The sequence below is a fragment of the Ursus maritimus genome, unplaced genomic scaffold (assembly GCF_017311325.1).
Source record: "Ursus maritimus isolate PB19 unplaced genomic scaffold, ASM1731132v1 scaffold_7, whole genome shotgun sequence".
NCBI lineage: Eukaryota > Metazoa > Chordata > Mammalia > Carnivora > Ursidae > Ursus > Ursus maritimus.
Genome location: NW_024426885.1, coordinates 33,982,049 through 34,007,947, shown reverse-complemented (window position 1 = coordinate 34,007,947; position 25,899 = coordinate 33,982,049). Strand labels below are relative to the sequence as shown.

At 41.7% G+C, this 25,899-nt stretch overlaps 1 protein-coding gene across 2 annotated transcripts in view; it reads right to left on the bottom strand.

The window, feature by feature from the left end:
• Nucleotides 1–413: 413 nt before the first annotated feature.
• The window catches only part of IDE (insulin degrading enzyme), a 110,162-nt gene continuing 84,676 nt past the window's right edge, over nt 414–25,899 (bottom strand). For both annotated transcript variants that reach the window (XM_040624139.1, XM_040624138.1), the window contains exons 17-25: nt 25,178–25,298; nt 22,475–22,566; nt 20,932–21,043; nt 17,784–17,951; nt 10,277–10,549; nt 9,193–9,254; nt 5,962–6,034; nt 5,225–5,292; nt 414–4,610 (exon numbers count right to left, since the gene is read on the bottom strand). In XM_040624139.1, coding sequence (XP_040480073.1) covers nt 4,515–4,610; nt 5,225–5,292; nt 5,962–6,034; nt 9,193–9,254; nt 10,277–10,549; nt 17,784–17,951; nt 20,932–21,043; nt 22,475–22,566; nt 25,178–25,298 — 1,065 coding nt within the window. In that variant the 3' untranslated portion in view covers nt 414–4,514. The remainder of the gene's footprint in view (nt 4,611–5,224; nt 5,293–5,961; nt 6,035–9,192; nt 9,255–10,276; nt 10,550–17,783; nt 17,952–20,931; nt 21,044–22,474; nt 22,567–25,177; nt 25,299–25,899) is intronic.

Genomic DNA, 25,899 nt, shown 5'->3' with positions numbered 1-25,899 from the left:
AGTAATTCAATTTCTTAAACAGATACAGGAATATTCAAACTATTTCTTTTCATGTCTGTTTTGGTAATTTGTGTCTTTCAAGAAATTTATCTCATTTGTCAAGTTTACCTAAAGACAAAGGGGACAAAGGCGGGTCCTTCCTTTGGGTGAGGCCAAATTCCTTACTACACATTGCCTTTGTTATTAGGAGAGACTTGATGGCCAATTTAGGGGTAAGGAGTCATGATGTCTGCGACCTACTTAAAGGAGGGAGGGAGCAATACGTAGCAGACATAAAACCGGTGAAGACATGGGAATTTATTATACTATTTTCACTTTTCTAAAGATGTAAAATTTTTTGAAAAATGTTAAATGATATATTCATATTCTATAACCCAGCAATTTAAAGAAATAACCAGAAAACCACACTCATATTCAGCACAAGAAGCTTTATCACGCAACAAAGTTTGAAAACAACCTAAACATCCTACAAAGAGGATTTGATAAACAAACGACAGTACATGACACCAAACACCCAACAACAAAAACAAAATCACATTTTGTACCTCAAGAGTATTTACGTGGAAAAATTTCAATATAGACCATTGAAGGAAGAAGTTCCAACACCGAATATCTGACCCCATCCCATATGCACAGGAAGAAGACTGCAAAGAAACCATGATCTAAACGCGGTTGTCTCTTAGTGCTGGGGTCACAGGTGAGCTGGACTCTTCCTGGCACTCCTTTCCTCAATTTCTTTAAGGATCCCAGAGACTCTCACCACTCCAGGGGCACCGGAAAGGAGGGCCTGCATTGATTCAAGCGTTTAGCAGGCCAGGAGGCAATGGTCTGGATTAACCCAAACACAGGGATCCGGCAGGCAGTTCTTACTGGCCGCAAGACAGCCCAGCGGAGTGGAAACCACCGTGGACGGGACATGCCTCCGCTGTGAGATCTGACCTCACTCCCTCCAAGCCGGGCAAAGGTTGGGAGACTAAAATGGCACGTGTGAAAAGGTGAAGTTTCATACAAATGCAAAAGCAAATGCTTTTCTACTTTGTTCCACAAGTACATTCATGAACTTGGTAGGTCTTATTATAGGAAATCCACAGGGAACAATGAGGTCTCGAGTTGAAAGATCAGAGTGGAGATTTAAATCTGTGCTTCCTAACACGGTCCTGGGCCAACTGCTTAGCCTTTCTGAGCCTATTCCCACCCTGAAACACTGGCATGACGAAGGTAATTTTAACCACTGTCCTTCTGTGTCAAAAGTTGATTGTGGAAGATGTCTCTGAGGGTGGTCTGTAATCTAGAAAAGTACTTTGTGAGGTTAATGTTCTCTTAGGGCATGAGTGGTCCCAAATGATATGGTATCTTTGAAGAGCTGGCCTTGGGTGAGAATAGCAGCAATTCAGCGTTCCAACAGGCGCTGCCACAAGGAGCCTCGGGTTGACAAGGGCAATCAACTTCATCTGACAGGCAGCACAGAATACCTGGGATCCAGGAGCCGACTGGTCGGAGGCCCTGCCAGGGAGGATTAGGAGGGCAGGAACCGCCCCTACAAAGGGGAGGTGAGTGTGTGAGAATCCTTGGTTTTCACCATAGACCTAAACATTCTGCGAAGCTCTATTAGAGAATATGGTAGGAAGCTCACATGATTCCCCTATGCACCGTGAGAGGGGAAAACTGCCCCATGCCACAAAACCTGGGGCTGCCCTGGGCCTCCGGAGAGGCCTGCTGCATCATCCCTGAGCACAGTGCTGACTGCGTGGGCCGCACCATTGTCTAGCTGCAAACTGAGATATGAGCACATTTCCTCTTGAAATGCCCATGTGAGCCAGCTGGCAACCACGTTAGTAGAAAGATTATCTTGGCAGGGTGTCAGAAGCCAGGGAGTGGACAAGATATCTGCCTAACCCGATGCTGGAGATGTGGCGAGAAGATGCAAAACTAGCTGTAGAGGAAATGTTTTTCTACCCTTTTTGTTTTTCTCCCTGTAATGCCAAGGACAAATCTTTCTGGGCTTGGGGTCAGTGACAATACGCACAGCAAGGAGCTCAGCTTCTCACGCCAAGATTCCTTTGACAAAAGCGATCTACTCTCATGAGTGTGAAACTGACCCATTTATTTGGCTAAATCACTGTCACCCAGATACATTAAAAAAAAATTTTTTTTTTAAAAACCAATTCACTGCTTTCTGCATTAGGAATAATGAAAGCAAGAAATATTGTCAAATTGGGATGTTGAGAGGTAGGCTGACCACTAAAACTGTAAAAATAATACAAATGCAAACGCCAGAGGTTAAATTCAGGCAATTTATTGTAAACAGGATTACCCCAGCACTCTGCCATACTGGCTGTGTCACATGCTCTCCCTTCCACATCAACTAGGCCAAAAGAAGACTTTTTAAAAAAGTCCTAAGTAACTAATAACTTAGTTTGTTTCCCACAAATCTCATTTACTAAGCACTGAGTAAACAGCAGTATCTGGGGTAGTCTGTTATTGCTCATGGACTGCAGCTCGGACCCATTTCAATGAATCCATTAGTTTGCCTGAGTGATTCAACAGCAGCTCTCGATCCCCCTTGGAAACCAGACAATGCTGGGACACCCCGAACAACAACCACAGGCTCCTGGAAGACTACATGAGATTCCTTTCCCATTTCTTCATGTGACTTTCTCATAAAAATGACACTGTTAAATTTCACCCATTTTTTTTTAAAAAGAGCTAAAAATGACTCAATAGCACATAATTTTCCACAGAAAAGGTAGGTGGGTTATTTACTCTTACAGTGGTGGATTTCAACACTCAGGGCTAATTTTAGATCCCTCTTGTATATATTTGCAGTTTGATGAAAAGCTGCATAGTCTACAAATGCATAAAACCAGAAGGAGGTGACGGCTCACACGCCTTCTGATGGACGAAGACAGGCTTCCCACAAGGAAGCTCCTGAAGGTCGGGGTAAAAAGACGGGTACAGCACCACATTTATCTGACAGTAGAAATGGAGCCCCGCTTTCTAAAGCAGCCTCCGCAGTTGTGATTATATCATTCTTGCCCCAAATATAGATTATCTGGGAAATGGCGAATGTGAAAACCTAAGGTGCGAAAAGACATGACTCTACGGAAAGAAGTCCTGGCCAAACCACTCACGTAGAGGTAAGATGTCATCTGAGAATATGCCATTCTGTACTTTGCCTGAGTTAGTGAACAACTGGGCCACGTACTGTTTACTAGTGCCTGTGCATGGAAGGATATTCACGATTTCTCTTGAAGCAAGTTTTAATAACAGTAAATATTTCAAAACAGCTGTTAAATCTACAGTAACAATTTCATCTAAAATAGTATCTCATGAAAAAAATAGTTTTTAAAAGTCCACTCCAGTCTTCATCTGTGTTTGTATGTTTATATTTATATATTCAAAAAATAACTTAACACTTAAGGCAATATTAGACTGGTAGCAAAAAGGGATTTTTAGAGTCTTCTGGAGATCACACTATTTAAGAATCAAGGCTTTATTTTTTATACCTTCAAAAAGGTGGCTTTGTACTTGTTGTCTTTTAAATTCATAATGGGGCAAATATTTTGGTTCATATACTGACTGCAATTATTATGGTAGTAAAAAGTTACAAGTGTTTATAATAGCTGATGTTGGAAAAGCATGTCACACACTCAGTGGGATCTGAAGTTGACCCTATTTGTACTCATTAAATAAATACAATAAATGTTATTGATGGGAAAAGGTAAAAACTGATGGAACACTGCAAACCAACTGTGAACAAGAATGTCAATATAATTCAATCAGAAAGAAAGAAATCACAGTAATCCTGAGAAATTCAGTTTGGGACAAAATTGATGTAAGGTAAGTCTGTATTTCTAGAGTAAATAAGTAGGGTGTTTAGGGTTTTCCAGCATTTTACTAGTTTGAATAAAAAATATGTTCAAATTTTATAAAAAGATTAAAACCATGCCTTATATAATCAGCAATTTCACTAATAAAAGAAATTACTTTGCTTTGTTCATTATCTGCCAAATGTTAATGTTCTCCATTGATTTACATGAAACCACTAAGTAGAAAGTAAATCTGAGAATCAGTTTTTAAAAAGGTATTACCTTTCTAAAGGTTTTAAAGCCTTTTCTGTCAACCTAGGAGGCTTTTAGAAAAAAAAAAAAAAAACCTAACATATTGTCTTCTGACAAGTGACTATTTTACAGAGTAGGGAAGGGAGGAGTCTATAGGAATATCATTCATCATTTTAAGTACTGTTATAGGAGGGAAATTCCTCTTAGTAATGAAAAGAAAAATCTTAAAATATTTAAGAGGCATGTATTTAAAAATATTCTACATCTATAAGATTTTGTAATCTCATTACTTTGGATTTTTAATATTTCTACATAATGACATTTGACAAACTCCTTTTTTTCCCTGTCTCTCTAATAGTGAACCAGAAACTATTCAAGTGGCCGAGGTTGTTTTCCGAGCCCCTGAAGACTCGGGGATGCGTCCACCCGCACTTTCCCCCCATTGAGGATTCTTCAGAGTTTTGCAGCCATGAAGTTAATATGTGGTTTCACAAGGGGAAACAGTGGCAAACCACGCTTGAACTCAGTCATGTTCTGAATCACTTCAGGCTGCAAAGAAAAAAAGTTCTCTTAGTGTTTATAGTCTGAAAAAGCAGACTGACTAGGACATTGACTTTTTTTTTTTTTTAACATACACACTAGTTTCTGCCCCCCACATTACGATCTGATCTTCCTGATTCAGCAAGGCGGGAGGGTCTATGCAAACCTATGGGGAGTGTCTGAGTGGGACCCAGCGCCAGAAAGAAGACCCTTGGCTTTCCTCTGGCCACGCAAGGGCTAGGACACAGAGCTAGCACGCAAGTCTCCAGCACGAGGCAGGGGCTGCCAGTAAGTGCCAGCCTTTCCAGATGATTCGAATACGCTGGCACCATGGAAGGGGCTAGGTACAGACGTGGCTGGAGATAACTCGCTGCAGAGCAACATAATTGTTCAACTAGAAGCAAAGGCAAACAAGGTCAGAGGCCGAGTCTTTCCACAGATGACAAAGGCATGACCCCTGGGAGCTGTCAGAATGGTGACCTGGCCTTTACGGGGAATGTAAAGCAGGGGCTCAAACACCTGGTGACCTGAAACCTCGAGTCTTATGTGTCCTGATGAACAAGCGCCTTCCAAGTAGGAAGTCCTCTAACCATGCAATCTAAGATGACATCTGCATTTCTTACTTGTGGCAGGGCTGGTGCTTGTGACAAATTTATATCATTTTGACATGGGAACTCTCCAACCACAGGACCTAGAAGAAAATGAAAGTTACTTAATAATACCGGCATACAAGAGCAACTTAAAAAAAAAAAATTGAAACTGGACTTGGCTCATTAAGAAACTGTACCAGGCCCATGTCCTCTCAGGCTGTCTGCTCCCCAGACATAGACTGCTGGTCCTACCTCCTATCCCGACTGTCCCCAGTGATGGTTCATGATGTTACTGTGGCTATAAAGCCTTGCCCACAGCAACTTTGGTGCCCATGCCTGGCCTCACTGGACCCTGAGGGTGTGACCACCAGAAAGGATCCAGTAAAACAACCCAGAAGGCCATGGGAGCTAATGGTTGTGGGGTAAACCTTGGCAACTCAGAGACAGAAGATGGGAAGGACTGAACAGATAAACTGCATGCAGTGGTCCCACATAGCTTCTCCAAAGATGTCCTACTAGTAACTAGCTGTGTTTTCTTGAAAAGTTGTGACCAGCTTGGCACTGTGCCACCTAATGCTGGCTCTCTCCTTCACTGCCTCATTTCCCTCTGCCCCTTATTTTTGCTTTGATAGAGCAGACCCTGCCTCCAATTAGTCCCCTTCTCTACCTCTTTACTCTCTGGTGCTCTGTTAAGGGATGTGCCGATGGCAAGGGACAACCATCATGTGCCTTAAACTATACTTTAAAAAAAGTCAGTATTCAATACTTACAAGAATCCATTTCTCTGGCAAGAACATGGACTGATACCTTATGTCTCCTTGGGGCATCTACTGCCAACATTTCCTGGGGAGAAGGAAGAGCAGGGTCACCCTTCTGGCCCACTAAGGAACTTAAAATGAAGTACTCTTTTACATATATGAAGAATCAGCTCTCACATAGTGAGAAACAGAGAGATGTTTCCCCTCACTTGAGTATTTCCTTCAAACTCTACAAAGATTAGGTAAGGTAGGCAAGAATTATTATTAACCCCATTTTACAAATGAAAATGGAGTCCACGGGGTTAAGTGATGTATTCAAACTCCTACAGTTAATAAGTACCTGGGCTGGGATTGAAAACCTAGCCTAGTACTCATCGGGGTGTGACACAGGGCTACACCCTGCTGATCTTTAGTGACTACAGAGGCAATGGCCAGAGCTTAGTCAAGGGATGGGCACAACCTGCTCCTCTAAGAACCTTCTTGGATTCTGCACCAGGGCACTACCATGGTTCCTCATCTACCAAAAGAGAAAGGCAACGAACATTTGTCGAGTCCCACCTTGCATCAGGCACTCTCCTGCATCAGCACACTTGATTCCCTGTAAGCTAAGTGTCACAACGGTCTGATTTTAGAGACACAGACTATGAGACACAGGGAGGTAGGACGACTTGCTGAAGTCACACAGCTCACAATGATGGTATGAGAGAAGCAAGCTGGTTCTCTCCACTCCACCAGGCTGCTATGAAGGACTTCCCTAGGTCATACCATGAACACCAGGACTGGTGAGTTGGTAGATCCTATGGGAAAGTGTCTCTTGAACTTTTCCTTAATGCTGGACCATTATCTGTCTTTTCCAAAGGGAAAACACAAGCTTTGATGAAGCTTCCCCTGAGTATACCCTCAGAGGGAGAGATCATCGACAAAGCCAAATCAGCTAAATAACTGTTTATGGACCAGTTATTATAAGCCTGGTCCTGTGCAGCTGCAATGGAAACCCTGATGATGTTGCACAACAAATGCCACCGTGGCTCCCTCTAGCTGGCAGGATGGCCCACGGGCCTGCGCTGGCCCTTCCAGCCTCTTTTAGGAGCTCAGCCCAGGTTTGCCTCCAGTAACACACAGTCCCTCATCTGAGATCGTCTCAGATTGTTTCTTGAGTAAAGTTTGCTTCCAAAGATCTATTCACAATCCCTTTTCACCTAAACCTTCATTGCCCTCTTATCAACCTTTATCAATAGAGTGTAACTCCCTCTTCAGTTTCAGATTAGTCTCAATTTCCCAACCAACTTTGGACAATCTCTATCTTTCTTCCCTTTCCCCTTTCCTTTCCTTCCCCTCATTCCCTCCCTTCCTTCTTTCTTTCCTTTCCCCTTCCCTTTCCTTTCTTTTTTTAAGATTTTATTTATCTATTTATCTGGGGCGCCTGGGTGGCTCAGTCGTTGGGCGTCTGCCTTTGGCTCAGGGCGTGATCCCAGCATTCTGGGATCGAGTCCCACCATCAGGCTCCTCCGCTGGGAGCCTGCTTCTTTCTCTCCCACTCCCCCTGCTTGTGTTCCCTCTCTCGCTGGCTGTCTCTCTGTCAAATAAATAAATAAAATCTTTTAAAAAAATTTTATTTATCTATTTATCTGAGAGTGAGAGAGAGAGAGAGAGAGAGAGAGAGAAAAGAGCACGACCAGGGAGAGACGCAGAGGGAGAAGGAGACTCTCTGCTGAGCAGGGAGCCCAATGTGGAGCTCCATCCCAGGACCCTGAGATCATGACCTGAGCTAAAACCCAAGAGTTGGACGCTTAATCAACTGAGCCACACAGGCGCTCCTGACTAATGAAACTTTTTTTTTTCTTAAAAAAAAAAAAAAAAGGTTTTTGTTTATTGATTTGATAGAGAGAGAGCACAAGCCAGGGAAGTACAGGCAGAGGGAGAGGGAGAAGCAGGCTTCCGCCTAAGCGGGGAGCCTCACTCGGGGCTCGATCCCAGGACCCTGGGACCACGACCTGAGCTGAAGGCAGGCGCTAAATGACTGAGCCACCCAGGTGCCCCCTAACAAAACTTCCTAAAGTGATTTATCATGAATCCTTTTTTTTCGGTTAAGCATCCGACTCGGGTTTCGGCTCAGGTCATGATCTCAGAATTGTAAGATCGAGCTGTGTTGGGCTCTGTGCTCAGTCTGCTTGGGATTCTCTCTCTCTCCCTCTGCCCCTCCCCCTGCTCACACACACTCTCTCTCCAAAAAAAAAATAAATAAATAAAATCATTAAAAAAAAAAAAGTTCTGTTACTCAAAATTAAATGCTAGGCTAAAGAAATCTTTACTATGGGGTTTCTTAGAACTTTTAAAATGCTAACATAACACACTGCTGATTCTCCAAAAACAAGCATAAAGAGTACAGTCTTTCCCAAACTTACATGGTCATGAAACCCTTTCTTGTAGGTGCCCCTACTAATATCTTGGGGAACACTAGTTTACCATGGAACACAGCTAGGGAAACGATGTTGTAGACTTAGCTTAAGCTTGGTAATAAAACTCTCATTTTTTAAGACAAGAAAGACTCAGTCTTATAACTGCTAGTCTTACAAATTCAATAATTAGGTACTACGTGTAATTTCAAATGAATAGAATTTGTGGAGGGAAAGAAAAAAAATCCTCATTGCTTATGGCAACACTAGAGCAAGTTATATTAGGACATCACTCTTTTTAAACACCCAGAACTAATACTGCCTTGAACGAATGCCTTAGAAACGAAAAAGAGCTGAAAATGATCACCCTTTCTCATAAGCCACTGGGAACAGATACCTACCTTCACAAAGCAAACAGTCTGAAGCAATAAATAAACACAACTAAAACTTATATCAACGAGGAAAACATATTCCGATTTAAAGCATTCTGATTAAAACATTTAAAAAACTCTGAGGCTGAGAATTACTACTGAAGAGGTAACAGCCACAGAGACCATTTATTAAATGCTAAGTGCCAATCACTTCATGTACCTCATTTCAATTAATACTCCTATTAATCTCTATTTTGTAAATAAGGAAACTGAGGTTTAGAAGCTCTAGTCCCCCAGGTCTTCATTCAGAAGCCACACAAGCTCCTGCTGCTGCTTCGCAGGTAGAACCCTTGAGAAGGCGAGCTGACCGAGGCTGCAGCTCTAAGCAGGGCAGCAGGTTCAAAGCAGTAACATACGACACGGCACAAATAATATTTGCTTACGAGTCAAAACCTAAACATGTAAGTTCAGCCTACCTTGTAGAATTTGATGATATCTTCCTTGGTAAGTGTCTTTAAATATGCAACTTCTGTATTGTCTGAAAAAGCAATCAAACAATAATTCACTAGTATTTCCATCTCAGGTAGCCCAGAATACTACATTAAATGACAATATACTTCACTCAGTGCTCTTCGGTATCCCTGTTTTTAAGTGATCACCAAGCCTGCAAGTAGTAAGGGGATAAATATCAAATGGAGAGTTCAGAAGATATCCTGGCTCTCTACTGAGGAGCTACTGGATCTGTAGGCTAGTCATGTCAATCTTTCTGAGCCTGTTTCTTCATCTCGAAACTGAGGTTCATAACTACTGAAAGGGGCTGTCGTGAGAACTGAGGAAAATGATGAATGACAGTAACATGATGTTACCCACATGGCAAATGGTCAAGAAATGGTAGGTACTATTACCAATGGCTAAAATACAGGAAACAGAGGCCCCCCAAAAGGCGTCTTGACCAAGACCTTCAGCTTGCTGGTGTCAGAATGAGAACACAAGCAGCCCCCTGACTTCCAGTGCGGCTTAGCGGCCCACGCTGTTCATCTCTGCTGTAGAAGGAAGCCCGTGAGCAGGAGACGGCAGGGAGCACAGCTGCCCCAAATGTAAAGGCACTGACACATTTCCGGAGATCCCTGCCGGCAAATGTTTAAACCCCTGTGCCTCAGGGCAGCACTTATCTCAGGAGAGTTCAATCTGCACATTTTCCTTTTTCTTTTTTTAGTGTTGGGGGGGGGGACGACGACAGATATCTACATATCTGTGCTCTGCGCCTCAGGGGCACACTAACTGAACACAAAAAAGTGAAATCAGATTTATTATTACTGCATTACTATGAGATACAGGTAGAGCCACCTCTAGTTTTAGAGGAGGAAAAAAAAGATAAAGTCTCTAATAAAAACTGTTATTACATAAAAAAATGGTTCTTTAGAAGTGATGCACTCCGCACCCCCACCAATTAGCCCAGAACATCACCTACCAGACGGGTACCATTTTGTAGAATGGCCTCCGTGTCCTCAAACGTGAAACTTATAACCCATAAATGTCGGGGCCCTAATTTTGCCTTACCTCTGTCAAAATTGTATTGCTGAGAGATGATTTCCCCCCAGTATTTAGCACACTCTGCGGATAGTTTCTTTGGTTTGTCTAGTCGGCGGATGGCTAAAGCTTGAATGTGTTTTTGAAAAGCCTCTTCTGTCATGTCCTCTATGGACTTCTCCATGGTGATTAGGAAAGCTTCCACTCTGCTCTCTAGGTAGTGAGGTGGCTTTTCTGACTGGATGATGAATCGTAAGCCCTGTATGCCATTGGCTCGACGAGGCCCGCTGAAGACGATATAGCCTGAAACACAACCACCAGCCAGTCAGGACCTTGGCGTTTGAGCCTCAAGCCACTTTTAGTCCTTCAAGACTTACTTATCAGAGCAATAAAATCTTTCAGGCTTTATATTATCCACCTTTGAAGAAATATAAACAACTAGGATATCCTAAGTTCCTAAGGATAGAGCAAAAGAGCTCTCTGAAGAACAGTTACAAAGTTGGGAGGTAATTCTTTCTTCTTAAAAAAAAAAAAAAAAAAGGAGTTAAGATGGCGGAGGAGTAGGGGACCCCTTTTTCAGCCGGTCCCCTGAGTCGAGCTGGATAGGTACCAGACCAGCCTGAACATCCACGGAACCAGCCTGAGACGCAGGAAGCTACATCTGGATCTCTACAAATGAACATCTCCAGCGCTGAGTACTGAGGTACAAAGCAGGGAGCCGTGAAACCGCTCACAGATATCGGAAGATAAACGGAAGGGGGAGGGAGCCGCCGCGTTCGGGCGCCGGGAAGCGGTAGCCACCTGCACGGGGGAGCGGGCGGGCTCGTGAGGGCACCCGCGAGAGAGACTGAGACCGTGAGCCGAGGAACGCGCGCCACCAGACTGAAAACCGGAGCTCCAGTGCGCTCACTGGATCCAGACTGAGACCGGGAGATCCGGTGCGCGCGCGGGGCGGCTGGCGGCTGGCGGCATTAGAAACACAAAGGACAGAGACGCGCCGGCCCTGGAAGTGAGGGCTGGGACGCCGGGTGTGGGGCGCACATCCCAGGACGCTGCAGGGTTGAGCAGCACCAACAGTAACAGAGTTAAAGTGGCCAGAACATCAGTGGAGAACGGTCCGTGATCCCTCTGTTCTGTGACAGAGGCTGAAATTCGGCCACTGCTGCTATGACTCTCAGAAGAGGCACAGCAAACCGCCAGGGAAGGCCACCAGAGAACAAAAGCCTGGAAATACTGGCTCACAGGGTGCCCATCCCCATCCCCCCTCGCAGGGGACACGGAGACTCTACCCAAACAGGGCTGCCTGAGTATCGGCGCGACAGGCCCCTTCCCCAGAAGGCAGGCTGAAAAATCAAGAAGCCCACATCCCTAAGATCCCTATAAAACAAGGGTGCATGGCCTGGGTCCCGGTCAATAATTTGGGCTCTGGACACAGCCCCGAACCTCCTCATCAGAATGACGAGAAGGAGAAGTGCCCCCCAGCAAAGAAAAGACAATGAGTCTGTGGCCTCTGCCACAGAACTAATGGATATGGACATAATCAAATTATCAGAAATGGAATTCAGAGTAACAATGGTCAAGATGATGTGTAGACTTGAAAAAAGTATTAACGAAAATGTTAATGAGAATACAGAATCTCTAAGGGCGGAAATGAGAGCAAATCTGGCAGAAATTAAAAATTCTATGAGCCACAAATGTAGTCAAAACTAGAGGCTCTGACAGCCAGGGTGAATGAGGCAGAAGAACATATCGGTGAATTGGAGGATGGGTTAGTAGAAGAGAAAGCTAAAATAGAATCTGGACTCAAAAAAATCCATGCTCAAGAATGTAGGTTACGGGAGATTACTGACTCAATGAAATGTTCCAATGTCAGAATCATCGGCATCCCTGAGGGGGTGGAGAAAAACGGAGGTCTAGAAGAGATATTTGAACAAATTGTAGCTGAAAACTTCCCTAATCTAGCAAGGGAAACAAACATTCGTGTCCAAGAGGCAGAGAGGACCCCTCCCAAGCTCAACCACGACAAACCTATACCACGTCACGTCATAGTGCATTTCGCAAATATTAGATCCAAGGATACAGTACTGAAAGCGGCCAGGGCAAAGAAATTTCTCACATACCAAGGCAAAGGTATCAGAATTACATCAGACCTGTCTACACAGACCTGGAATGAGAGAAAGGGTTGGGGGGGCATTTTTAAAGCTCTTTCAGAGAAAAACATGCAGCCAAGGATCCTCTATCCAGCAAGGCTGTCATTCAGAATGGATGGAGAAATAAAGACATTCCAGAATCGCCAGTCATTGACCAATTTCATAACCACGAAACCAGCCCTACAGGAGATATTAAGGGGGGTTCTATAAAAGTAAAAAGGCCCCAAGAGTGATTCAGAACAGAAAGTCACAATCTATAGAAACAAAGACTTTACTGGCAACATGGCATCATTAAATCATCTCTCTCAATAATCAGTCTCAATGTAAATGGCCTAAATGCTCCCATAAACGCCACAGGGTTGCAGATTGGATAAAAAGACATGACCCATCCATTTGCTGTCTACAAGAGACTCACTTTGAACCTAAAGATACATTCAGACTGAAAGTAAAGGGATGGAATACCATCTTTCACACCAATGGACCTCAAAAGAAAGCTGGGGTAGCAATTCTCATAGCAGACAGATTGGATTTTAAACTAAAGATTATAGTTAGAGACACAGAAGGGCACTATATTAAAGGATGTATCCAACAAGTGGATATGACAATTATAAATATATATGCCCCCAACAGGGGAGCAGCAAGATACACAAGCCAACTCTTAACCACAATAAAGAGACATATAGATAAAAATACACTAATAGTAGGAGACCTCAACACTCCACTATCAGCAATAGACAGATCACCTAAAAAGAAATCAGCAAAGGAACAAGAGCTTTGAATGCCATACTCGAAGAGTTGGACCTCATAGATATATACAGAACACTACACCCCAGAACCAAAGAATACTCATTCTATTCTAATGCCCATGGAACATTCTCAAGAATAGACCATGTTCTGGTCAACCGATACCAAAAGACTGAAATTATTCCGTGCATATTCTCAGACCACAACGCTTTGAAATTGGAACTCAACCACAAGGAAAAATTTGGAAGAAACTCAAACACTTGGGAGACTAAGAACCATCCTGCTCAGGAATGATTCGATAAACCAGGAAATCAAAAATCAATTTAAACAATTTATGGAGACCAACGAGAATGAAAACACAACGGTCCAAAACCTATGGGATACTGCAAAGGCAGTCCTAAGGGGAAAATACATAGCCATCCAAGCCTCACTCAAAAGAATAGAAAAATCTAAAATGCAGTTCTTATATTCTCAGCTCAAGAAGCTGGAACAGCAACAGAGGGACAGGCCTAACCCACGCACAAGGAAGCAGTTGACCAAGATTAGAGCAGAAATCAATGAATTAGAAACCAGGAGTACAGTAGAGCAGATCGACAGAACTAGAAGCTGGTTCGTTGAGAGAATTAATAAAATTGACAGACCACTGGCAAGACTTTTCCAAAAAAATAGAGAAAGGACCCAAATTAATAAAATCATGAATGAAAAAGGAGAGGTCACAACCAACACCAATGAAATTGGAAGGATTATTAGAAACTTTTATCAACAGCTTTATGCCAATAAATTAAGCAGTCTGGAAGAGATGGAGGACTTCCTGGAAACCTATAAACTACCAAGGCTGAAACAAGAAGAAATTGATTTTTTAAACAGGCCAATTAATTATGAAGAGATTGAAACATGATAAACAACCTTTCAAAAAACAAAACTCCAGGCTCGGACGGTTTTCCTGGGGAATTCTACCACACATTCAAAGAAGAAATAGTACCTATTCTCCTGAAGCTATTTCAAAAAAATAGACACAGAAGGAAAGCTACCAAACTCATTCTATGAGGCCAATATTACCTTGATCCCCAAACCAGGCAAAGACCCCATCAAAAAGGAGAATTACAGACCGATTTCCCTAATGAATATGGACGCCAAAATCCTCAACAAGATCCTGGCTAATAGAATCCAACAGTACATTAAAAGGATTATCCATCATGACCAAGTGGGATTCATCCCTGGGATGCAAGGGTGGTTCAACATTTGCAAATCTATCAGGGTCATAGATTTTATCCAGAAGGAAAAATTCAAAAATATGATTCTCTCAATAGATGCAGAAAAAGCATTTGACAAAATACAGCATCCTTTCCTGTTTAAAACCCTTCAGAGTGTAGGGATAGAGGGTACATTCCTCAATCTCATAAAAACCATCTATGAAAAGCCTACAGCAAGTATCATTCTCAATGGGGAAAAGCTGGAAGCCTTTCCCTTAAGATCAGGAACACGACAAGGATGCCCACTCTCGCCACTATTATTCAACATAGTACTAGAAGTCCTTGCAACAGCAATCAGACAACAAAAAGGGATAAAAAGTATCCAAATCGGCAAAGAAGAAGTCAAAATGTCTCTCTTCACAGATGACATGATACTGTATATGGAAAACCCAAAAGACTCCACCCCCAAATTACTAGAACTCATAGAACAATTCAGTAATGTGGCAGGATACAAAATCAATGCTCAGAAATCAGTTGCATTTCTATACACGAATAATGAGACTGAAGAAAGAGAAATTAGGGAATCCATCCCATTTACAATAGCACCAAAAACCATACGTTACCTTGGAATTAACTTAACCAGAGACGTAAAGGACCTATATTCTAGAAACTATAAATCACTCTTGAAAGACATTGAGGAAGACACAAAAAGATGGAAAAATATTCCATGCTCATGGATCAGAAGAATTAACATAGTTAAAATGTCCATGCTACCCAGAGCAATCTACACTTTCAATGCTATCCCGATCAAAATACCAATGACATTTTTCAAAGAACTGGAACAAATAGTCCTTAAATTTGTATGAATACAGAAAAGACCCCGAATCTCCAAGGAACTGTTGAAAAGGAAAAACAAAGCTGGGGGCATCACAATGCCGGATTTCGAGCTGTACTACAAAGCTGTGATCACAAAGACAGCATGGTACTGGCACAAAAACAGACACATAGACCAATGGAACAGAATAGAGAACCCAGAAATGGACCCTCGGCTCTTTGGGCAACTAATCTTTGATAAAGCAGGAAAAAACATCCGGTGGGAAAAAGACAGTCTCTTCAATAAATGGTGCTGGGAAAATTGGACAGCTACATGCAAAAGAATGAAACTTGACCACTCTCTCACACCATACACAAAGATAAACTCCAAATGGATGAAAGACCTCGATGTGAGACAGGAATCCATCAAAATCCTAGAGGAGAACATAGGCAGCAACCTCTACGACATCGGCCAAAGCAACCTTTTTCATGACACATCCCCAAAGGCAAGAGAAACAAAAGATAAAATGAATTTATGGGACTTCATCAAGATTAAAAGTTTCTGCACATCCAAGGAAACAGTCAGAAAAACTAAGAGGCAGCCCACGGAATGGGAGAAGATATTTGCAAATGACACTACAGAAAAAAGACTGTTATCCAAGATCTACAAAGAACTTCTCAAACTCAATACACGAGAAACAAATAAACAAATCAAAAAATGTGCAGAAGATATGAACAGACACTTTTCCAATGAAGACATACAAATGGCTAACAGTACAGCCACCCTGGAAAACAGTGTGGAGGTCCCTTAAAAAGTTAAAAATTGAGCTACCCTATGATCCAGCCATTGCACTATTGGGTATTTACCCCAAAGATACAGACGTAGTTTAGAGAAGGGCCATATGCACCCCAAAGTTCATAGCAGCATTGTCCACAATAGCTAAATTGTGGAAGGAACCGAGATGCCCTTCAACAGATGACTGGATTAAGAAGTTGTGGTCCATATATACAATGGAATATTACTCAGCTATCAGAAAGAACGAATTCTCAACATTTGCTGCAACATGGACGGCACTGGAGGAGATAATGCTAAGTGAAATAAGTCAAGCAGAGAAAGACAATCATCATATGATTTCTCTCATCTATGGAACATAAGAACTAGGAAGATCGGTAGGGGAAGAAAGGGATAAAGAAAGGGGGGGTAATCAGAAGGGGGAATGAAGCATGAGAGACTATGGACTCTGAGAAACAAACTGAGGGCTTCAGAGGGGAGGTGGGTGGGGGAATGGGATAGACTGGTGATGGGCAGTAAGGAGGGCACGTACTGCATGGTGCACTGGGTGTTATACGCAACTAATGAATCATCGAACTTTACATCAGAAACCAGGGATGTACCGTATGGTGACTAACATAATATAATAAAAAAACATTAAAATAAAAAAATAAAAGGAAAAAACCCTCTCCATTATTCAGCCTCACATCCCACAACTCCTACCTGTCTGCCAGCTAATCATCCTCAGTCTATGTGAAAGTCATTCCCACCCCTAGGACAGCCTGAATTCGTTTTTATCCCCTAACCAGGATTCCAGCTCTGTTTCCTTTCACATCCAAGTTCTTTATGTGAATCCATTCCTGGACCAACTCTATTCGGACTAAAAGTCTCGAGAGACCGAGTAACAGAAGGTTACACTTCCGCTGTCATCTTGTGAGCTACGCACTGTCACCCTTCCACAGCTTTTTCAAACTGAGCTTGTGGGTTTTGTCCTTCAGCTGCTCTGCCCTGAACCACATCTCTGACAGCTGTGGTGTCTTTGGGTCCCACTTCTGAGGAAGTCACTATCTTCAGCATGACCTTTGAACTCTGAAGACTCTTAGCAACATTACCACACTGCATGGTAACTATTCCTTTATAGTTTGTTTATGGTCTGTCTCCCCCGCCATCATGGCAGCTCAGAGAGGGCAGGGACTTCTCTTCTGTTCATTGCTGATCAGATAGTGAGCTCCTTGAAGGGAAGGACCATTCATAGCTTACCCACTTTCCATGACCAGCATCCAGTGTGGTGGTTGTTTAAAAAATGAAAATACCTGGAAAGACTCATCCAAATCCTCTTTCATTGGTTCTTCCCAGTCATTATTGGGGCTTCTTTCTTTTCTCATTGATTAAACCTGCCAGGATCTCCAGGACTTTTAATAGTGCCTAAAACTCTGCCTGAAACATTTTCTCAAGACTTACCAAGTACCTTCTATATGCCTCAGGCTTGGGATACAAAGATGGATAAGAGATAATACCTGCCCTCAGGGAACCCAAAGTTTCATGAATCTAAGCTTCTCTGTATGGCTTGCCTTCCATAATAAATAACCTGCAATTAGCACCCTCTCCCCCATCCAAAATATCCTTTATTGACATGTATGTACTGTAAACGCACAGTCTTCTCCTTAAGAATTGCTTTACTGTCCAAAAGATGTTAATTGCTTATTTTTTAGAGGCGGATTCCCCATAATCAAGGTTTTCACAAGCCTTTCTCGATATAGCAACTGCAGCACCATGCAAGGGGACTGTACATGTGGAGAATGTTTTCTGAGGACAAGGGTTGCTCAAAGTCTACGGTCTCCTACTAGTCCCCGCTTCCCTCTCACCCAGCTGCTCCTTGGTACGCAGGGTATTGAAGCAAGGTTCGGAGATGATTTGACAGAAGAGCTCTAGAAACATATTCTCGGAGGTGCTCTGCATGTCTGTCTGGTAGTATATCTCGATGCCACAGTTATTGTGAACTTCATTCCTCTGCTGATACACGAACCATCCTCCTAGGAAGTTTCAAAAAGAGAACAGGTTCAAAAACTTATTTACGGTTTAATAAAGCCAATGTTTTGCCTGGCTTTTTGAAGTTGTTCTATTTGGTTGGTGTTTTTGGCAATTCCAAACTGCAACTAATTTATTAAGAATGTGAAACTCAACTGAGGGCTTCAGAGGGGAGGGGGGTGGGGGAATGGGATAGGCTGGTGATGGGTAGTAAGGAGGGCACGTATTGCATGGTGCACTGGGTGTTATACGCAACTACTGAATCATCGAACTTAACATCAAAAACCAGGTATGTACTGTATGGTGAATAACATAATATAATAAAAAATATTATTATGGAAAAAAAAAAAAGAACGTGAAACTCAACTAACTTACCTAAGGGACTCCTTAGTTAAATACGGTGATTTGAACTTGGCAGGCCCTCAATAAACATTCATCAAATTTAAAGGGCAAAAAACTTACAAAAGACCCATTTTATGGCTAAGTATTAATGCTAAGTAAGGTCCACAGTTAATACAAAATATAAGTTAATGTATGTACTAGATTAGAACTAGCTGATACAGATAAGAACCTCAACGGAAATACCACTTATGTTTTAATAAACATACAAAAACAATTCTTTCAAAATTACTAGTTGTAAACCATAAGAGACTCTTAATCTTAGGAAACAAACTGAGGGGTGTTGGAGGGGAGGGGAGTAGGAGGCATGGGGTGGCTGGGTGATGGACACTGGGGAGGGTATATGTTGCGGTGAGTACTGTGTGTTATGTAAGACTGATGAATCACAGACCTGTACCCCCGAAACAAATAATACATCATATGTTAATAATAAAAAAATTAAGGAAAATAAATAAAATTACTAGTTGTGCCTTTATTATCTTACATTTCGACATATCTACATTCTATTTAGCATTTAATCTCAATATCAACACACTAAAGATCATTTCAGAAATTTACACAAATGTATATAATGCTTGGAGATAACTTAGTCTAATACCTCACTGTAGGGATGAGGAAACTAGGACCCTGAGAAGCAGAGGGACTTGTTTAAGGACACCACATTGCAATGGTGGAAAAGAGCAAAGACTAAAACTCAGATGTGTTGATCAAATAGCAACGCATAACAGTTAAAAGAGATGATCATGCTTTATGATTTAATAACTTTACTTCATGAGCCGTCAATGTGACTGAGCATAAACAGTGTTTAGTACTTAGTATAAGATTCCCAAAGAAGATATCTCAGAGTAGTAATGAAACGTTTGTTCACTTACAGATGGTGATTTAGACATCAACAGTGAAGGGAGGCACATAGCTGGAGTTGTATTTCACCTATTTCATTTTTCTGACCAGATCCAAGTTTGACCAACAGTCACACTTTCTGATCGTATCCTGGCGGCACAAAGTTTCCTCTTACCACAAGAGGAAGGGGAACATGGTGTGTAAGGCTACTGTGACCGCCCCCCTCCCAACTTCTAGCCTTTTCACATATACCCCCAAATGTCTCCTCCTTCACAATGCCTGACAATTTTCTTTTTAAATTACAAATATTGTCTTCTGGAGAATTAACTGAAGAACTGTGTAAGACAGTCACACCTGGTCAATTGGCTAAATTAGAATGATTTCCTAACACCCAGCATTTGGAGAATGGAATGTGAACTGAGCTATTTCTGAGCATGGAACAACTTGCAAGTGCACTTGGAAAGCAAAAGAGATAAGGCCCTAGGAGAGCAGAGAGAAAGCAAGAAGTGGGATAAAAAAAGGTGTGAAAGACTGATTTCACTTTGAAAATCTGTTTCTGGACTGGCCTCCCTTTCCCCGACGCCCAAGTGCTATGGTTTCTGACTGGCACATCCTGAATCTTCTCTGCCCTGCAGCGGTGAGAAAGGAACAAACCTGAGGTAACACCATGTTGGAGTAGCTTTAGCAGCTTCTCAAAGGACCCAGAAACAGCCCCCAACCTTAAGAAATGTATAGTCTAACAATAGAAATGGAGATGCACTTCAATCCCAACACAAGAGAAGAAGTGCTCAGTGGCTTCAACCAAGAGAGCTTCAGAAAAACCTGTGCTGGGAGGTCCAAAGAGAAGGACTACTTCCAGCTGGGAGTTTTAGGAAAAGTTTAGTGGAACAGGTGGCTTGTAAGATGGGGTGTGGAAGAATAGGGTATAGATGTCTATAAGGAAGAGAGAAGAAAAGGGAGCACTATTTCAGGCAGAAGAAATTGTGTGTGTGTGTGTGTGTGTGTGTGTGTGTGTGTGTGTGTGTGTGTGTAGGGGGAGCGTGGAGCACAGACCACGCATGCCTGGAAACAGCCAACAATCACATTTAGCTAAAAACAAAAGAACAAAAAAAAACCAATGCTTCTCATCCTCAGTCTAATTTACTACCTATTATATAATTTTGAACAATAACTAAAAATGATGCTTAATGAGTTTTTCTATGAAAAGAAACCATTGTCAATACAAAAGTAATCCAACACTGCAAACTCCAGTGTATTAATTATTACCCATTCTTTTATGCTAATTCCTTATGAAATATGCATGTAATGGATACATGCTTTTGTTTGCACCTGTGAGTTTCCTAAAACTACTTCTGCCAAAGACTCCTATGGGCTTCCAATTCAGTATTATGATTCTAGTTTCCATTTTTCATAAATAGATTTTATTTCATGCTTCACAGTCAACATTTCTTTAGCTTTGTACCTTTTTTACTTCCTAACTTTTCTACATTCAACTACCAGTCAATTCCAATGTCATTCTCTTCAAAATAATTGCCTATCTCCAATTTCACCTCTTTGGCCTTCCTACAGAGAATTTTCTCGCAGAATTACTTCTCTTTAACCATACTTCTATAAATAGTAGAGGATCCCAGGAGATCTTTACCATAAAACTATACATTATCACCCAAGTGACTCCAACCCACCTGTAATCACCCACAACATTATGCCAAAGTAGTCCGTTCCCAAAGTTAAGACATTCCAACTTACTGTCAGGGAGCTGAACTTCTCTATACCGAACCAGCTGACTTGGAAGAAGAGGTTTTGTATGAGCATGTTCAATGAGGGTGTCTTCAACCATCTGCATAATTCCTAGCGCAGCCTGTGGAAAAAGGGCACGGCACATTATAAAACCACAAATGTTGTCTTGTCTGTGAGAATAAAAATAGTACACTGGGTGGCGGCCCATGCAATATGAAAACAACACACTTACGAAAAAAACTAGTTTATCATAAAAATGGATTTTTAAACATTAAATATATTTGATCCTATTCAAATGGATAAAAATTGAATGTCAATTGGCAATTGGTAGAGGTGAAGAAAAACAGACCCAGACCAGCATCAACAGCGATCTCAATGCTGCGGGAAAAGGTACCACCTAAGCTGGAGAGGTACTGGTGATGGAAAGTTGGTCCCAAGTGAATGACCCTGACCACAAACACTTGGGGTTATAGCAAAGCAAAGGAAGTGAGTGAGCATATGGCTTTTTAAAAAATAAAACTGGGGTGTCTAGGTGGCTCAGTCAGTTGAGCATCTGACTCTTGGTTTCAGCTCAGATCATGATCTCAGGGTTGGGAGATCGAGACCCACACTGGGCTGCGTGCTCAGCGGGGTGTCTGCCTGAGATTCTCTCTCTCCCTTTCCCTGTGCCCCTCCCCCCACTCTCGTGCACTCTCTCTCTCTCAAATAAATAAATAAAATCTTTAATAAATAAATCTGACCTTAGTAAAAATTCCTGTCTCTGCCACTTATTAGCATCTGCCCTTCGGCATACTGTTTTGGAGGCAATACAGCAGAGTAGTAGGGAAAGTGTGGGGTCTTTTGTTTTAAAGATTCTATTTATTTATTTGTGAGAGAGAGAGAAAGAGAGAAAGAAAGCACACAACGAGGAGCAGCAGGCAGAGGGAGAAGCAGGCTCCCCAGTGAGCAGGGAGCTGAGGCAGGGCTCTATCCCAGGACCCTGGGATCATGACCTGAGCCAAAGGCAGACACTTAACCAACTGAGCCACCTAGGCGTCCTGAAAGCACGGAGTCTTGAGAGAGGCTGCCAGAATTCCAGAATGGGAATTCCAGAAACCTTTCCATGTGCTAAACATTTAGCATGTACCATTTAATTTAATCTTTAAACTCTAATTTGCAGATGGAAAAAACTGAGTACTGAAAGGTTAACACATTTCGGTAGAATAAATATCTAGTATGTGGCAGAGTCAGGATTTAAATGCAGTTTGATTCCACACCATGTGCTCTTATCCACTACACAGTCCTACTGTCCTACACAGAGTAGGGGTAATTACTCCCATTTCCTCCTGTGACTGCACAAGACAGGCAAGAGCAGAGGAAGCAGCCACAAAAGTAGGTCCAAAGTTAACCACCATGATTCTACTCCCCGATATGCTGTCCTACCTTCCTCCATAGAGCAGAGAAGTCAACACTAACGTGCTTATAATCACACTGTGGTGAATAGTCTTAGGCCAGAGTAAAGAAAATCTCTTACACTGGTCCATAAAAGTCTGCTCGAACCTCAACCACCCACCTGCTTTGTTATGTTTCCATGGAGAAGGGCTTCGATGTGCAGCCGTGACAGGAGCTGAGGTATGAAGGCCTTAAGGCGAGGAAGGGTGACATCTGTAAAGGTGTAAAAAATAGTGAGTTCTGTCTATGAGGTTTCAAAAGAAACCACCCTGAGCTACTTGAAGACTTACAGAAGAGTTACAAAAACAGTACAGAGTTCTGTATACCCTTTACCCAGTTTCCCTGAATATTAAGATCTTTTCACACAGTACAATGGTCAAAACTAAGAAATTAACAATATTACAATATTAATCACTAACACAGTTATGTGCTAGTGCTGTAGGTTTCCTCTAATCTATGACAGTTTCTGTCTTTCCTTGTCTTTTATGACCCTAAGATTTTTGAAGAGTACTGTTCAGTTTCTTTATAGAATGCCCTTTAAGTCTGTCCAGTGTTTTCCCATGATTAAACTGAGCTTAACTACTCAACTACTAGGAAGAATACCACAGAGGTAATGTGCCCTTATCAACACATATCAGGGGAACATGATGTTGATATGTTGTTGTCCTGATGATGTTAACACTCACCACGTGGTTACGGTGGTGTATCCTGTCTTTACTGTGAGTGCACTGTTTTCATCTTTCAGTTATAACAGAGTAACTCATGTATGTTCCTACAAGTACACAGGTAAAGCCACCTGCCCATCGATGCTGACTTTTCCCACTGTGATTAGTAAATATTTATATGGGGGGAAATACACTTTGAGACTATACAAATATCCTGTTTTCCCTTACTCATTAATTTTAGCATCCAATGGTGTACATTGCCTGTATCAATTACTATTATGACATCATAATAGTGATTTTCTGTTCCCCTCATTCCTTTTCCATGTATTGATTTGATTCTTCAATAAGAAAGAGTTGTCCCTTCTCCATTAGGACATCATACTAGTAACTGCTGCAGTGGATGCCAAAAACAGTGACTGAATTCAAAGAGACATGGGAAGGGAATTAACCAGTGCCTACTACGGGTCTGCTGTTTTATATATGTTATCTTATAAGCCTCAAACTATGCACTACTATCCCCATTTTAAAGGTGAGAGAACCAAAGTGAAGAAAATTTAAGTTTCTTTCCAAAGGCATCAAGCTAGGAAGTTGTAGAGCTGGCATTTGACCCCTGGTCTGACTAATCTTGAAGTGCACCCTTGTTCTCCAGACCCCGTGAGCACTCTCTGCAGATCTCTACCACAACACCTACTCTTTTTGCCTATACTGCAATAATCTGTTTACATTCAGGCTTGGCCGCTAGATTGGAACTCCTTGATCCAAGAAACCCCATCTATAACTGATCATTTTTTATCTCAAGCACCTGAAGTCTAGGGCCTGCTGCACAGCAGTCGGTAAATGCTGTTGGACCAAACTGAACTCTGAGGTTCCTGCTACCCGGCACCTGGACAGCTGACTGACTTACAGTCCTGAGGCAGCCAGCCTCTCACATTGAAATGTCTCCACGTTAAGCCACGTCAACATTCCTGTGACATTTTGTCACAACAAAAGGATTATTTATTTGAGCAGAGAATGTCAACCTAAAAAGTGCTTTCTCTATAAAAAACACATTTTAGGTTTCATATGCCTATGATATACTTTAGAGCTTATTCTGCTTAAAATTTATATACCGTCTGACCCAGAATCTAACAAAGGGGGGGAAAAATCCAAAACTTTTGCTTTTTGATTATGCTGAGTACAAGTTCAAGTTTTAAAACAGTTTTTAAATCAATTATGTGTTTTTTAAAAAAAGGTAAAATTCTCACTCTAAACTAGACATGACTCAAACATTTTGCAAAGTATATTAAAATGCCAAATTAAAAATGCATTAGTTCTAGTCAATGAATTTTAAAATCTATACGCCTACCCAATGTCTGAGGCAACCAATAAAATGTTGTCAGTACTCTGCTCTTGATTTGTCACTGAAGACATCAAAAGCATTATACTTACATAATAAGTATAAGTAAGGACTTATCATAAAAGGTCATTAAAAATTCAACAGTATTCTTTTACTGCTGAGCATGTGGGGGAAAAGATTAATTAGTAAAGTAATACTGAGAAGCAAGACAGATAAAACAATAAAGGGTACTATCAGTCTACATTCTTTCCAATAAAATAATCCTAAGTAATTTCATTCCATTCACTAGGCATTCATTAGATGCAAACTGAGGACATACTTTATACTGGATACCAAATAAAAAGCATAAAAAGAAGGCATAATCACTGTCCTCAAGGAATTTAGGGCTTTCAAGCAAAACCTCTGAAAACTAGATTTAAGATTTTAGAAAAAAAGCAACAAAACGACTCTTTAGGCTTTACACATTTTCCAGTTTTTAACTGAACAGATCTAAAGATGCCTGAGCGCACTTCCTACATGGTAAGACTTTCAAGCTCAGTACCTTTATCCTCTTCTGAAAACTTCAACATCAACAAGGTAAGTGTTTTGGTCAAACCTTTAGTCACCTGCAGAAATCTATCAACAGCAATAACTAACTGCTACGGGTCCAGGCTGAAAGCAGCAAACGTGGCTACACTGCCTGAATATGAAAGCCACTTTGAAGGCCACCACAGTTTTTTATAAAAAACTCTAAGTTATTAGAAAGCATAAACACTAGATATCAGGATAAATCAAAATGATTTTAGAAAAAAATGAAGAAGGTTATAAGTAGAGAAAGTCTCACCATCCAGGGCTTCCTTTAATTCATCCTTCGTCCAGGCCACTTCCGTCATCAGCAGGCGGAGGTAGTACATGGCGTGCTGGTGAGGCTGCTCGGCTCGGAAATTGTTAAGAGAGCGCATATACTAGTGAAGGGAGACATGGGTTCGTTAATTTTATAAGTCCTCAAATTCATTTAAAAAGATCAACTATAATCAAACTTCATTCTGCATAAATCCTGTGTTACTGGGATGCAGGAATATTTGCTTCCTTCTACTTTTGGAAGTGAGGTAATTTAGAATGGGGCTTACTTGAATACTCTCTGATCCTTAAATTAAAGGGTATGTTTTTTTTTTTTTTTTTTTTTGTCTGGGCTGCTGCTTTATCCCCAGCACCTGACATGTGGTCTAAGTGTCCTCACTATGGGACTTCTTTTACCCTCATAAGTCCCCAGTTTTCAGGGCCTGCATCTCTTGGTATCCTTTGATTCTGTACCACAAGGCCATTCCAAAAGTCTCTATGAGCAAGCAGCATGTCCACTTATACACAAGATACTGGATCTTTATCTGAAAACTACATTTGAAAATGGTAATTTTTCTTCTGGTGTACAATTAAGGTCACAGTTTGGCTTTTAAAATAGCTGTCCATCCCGTATTTCCATTATCAGGCCAACTGTGAGTTGAGTTTCAGTGGAAGACACATCAAGTCTAAATAGTCTGCCCTAATGTGACAAGGTTCTCATGGCAG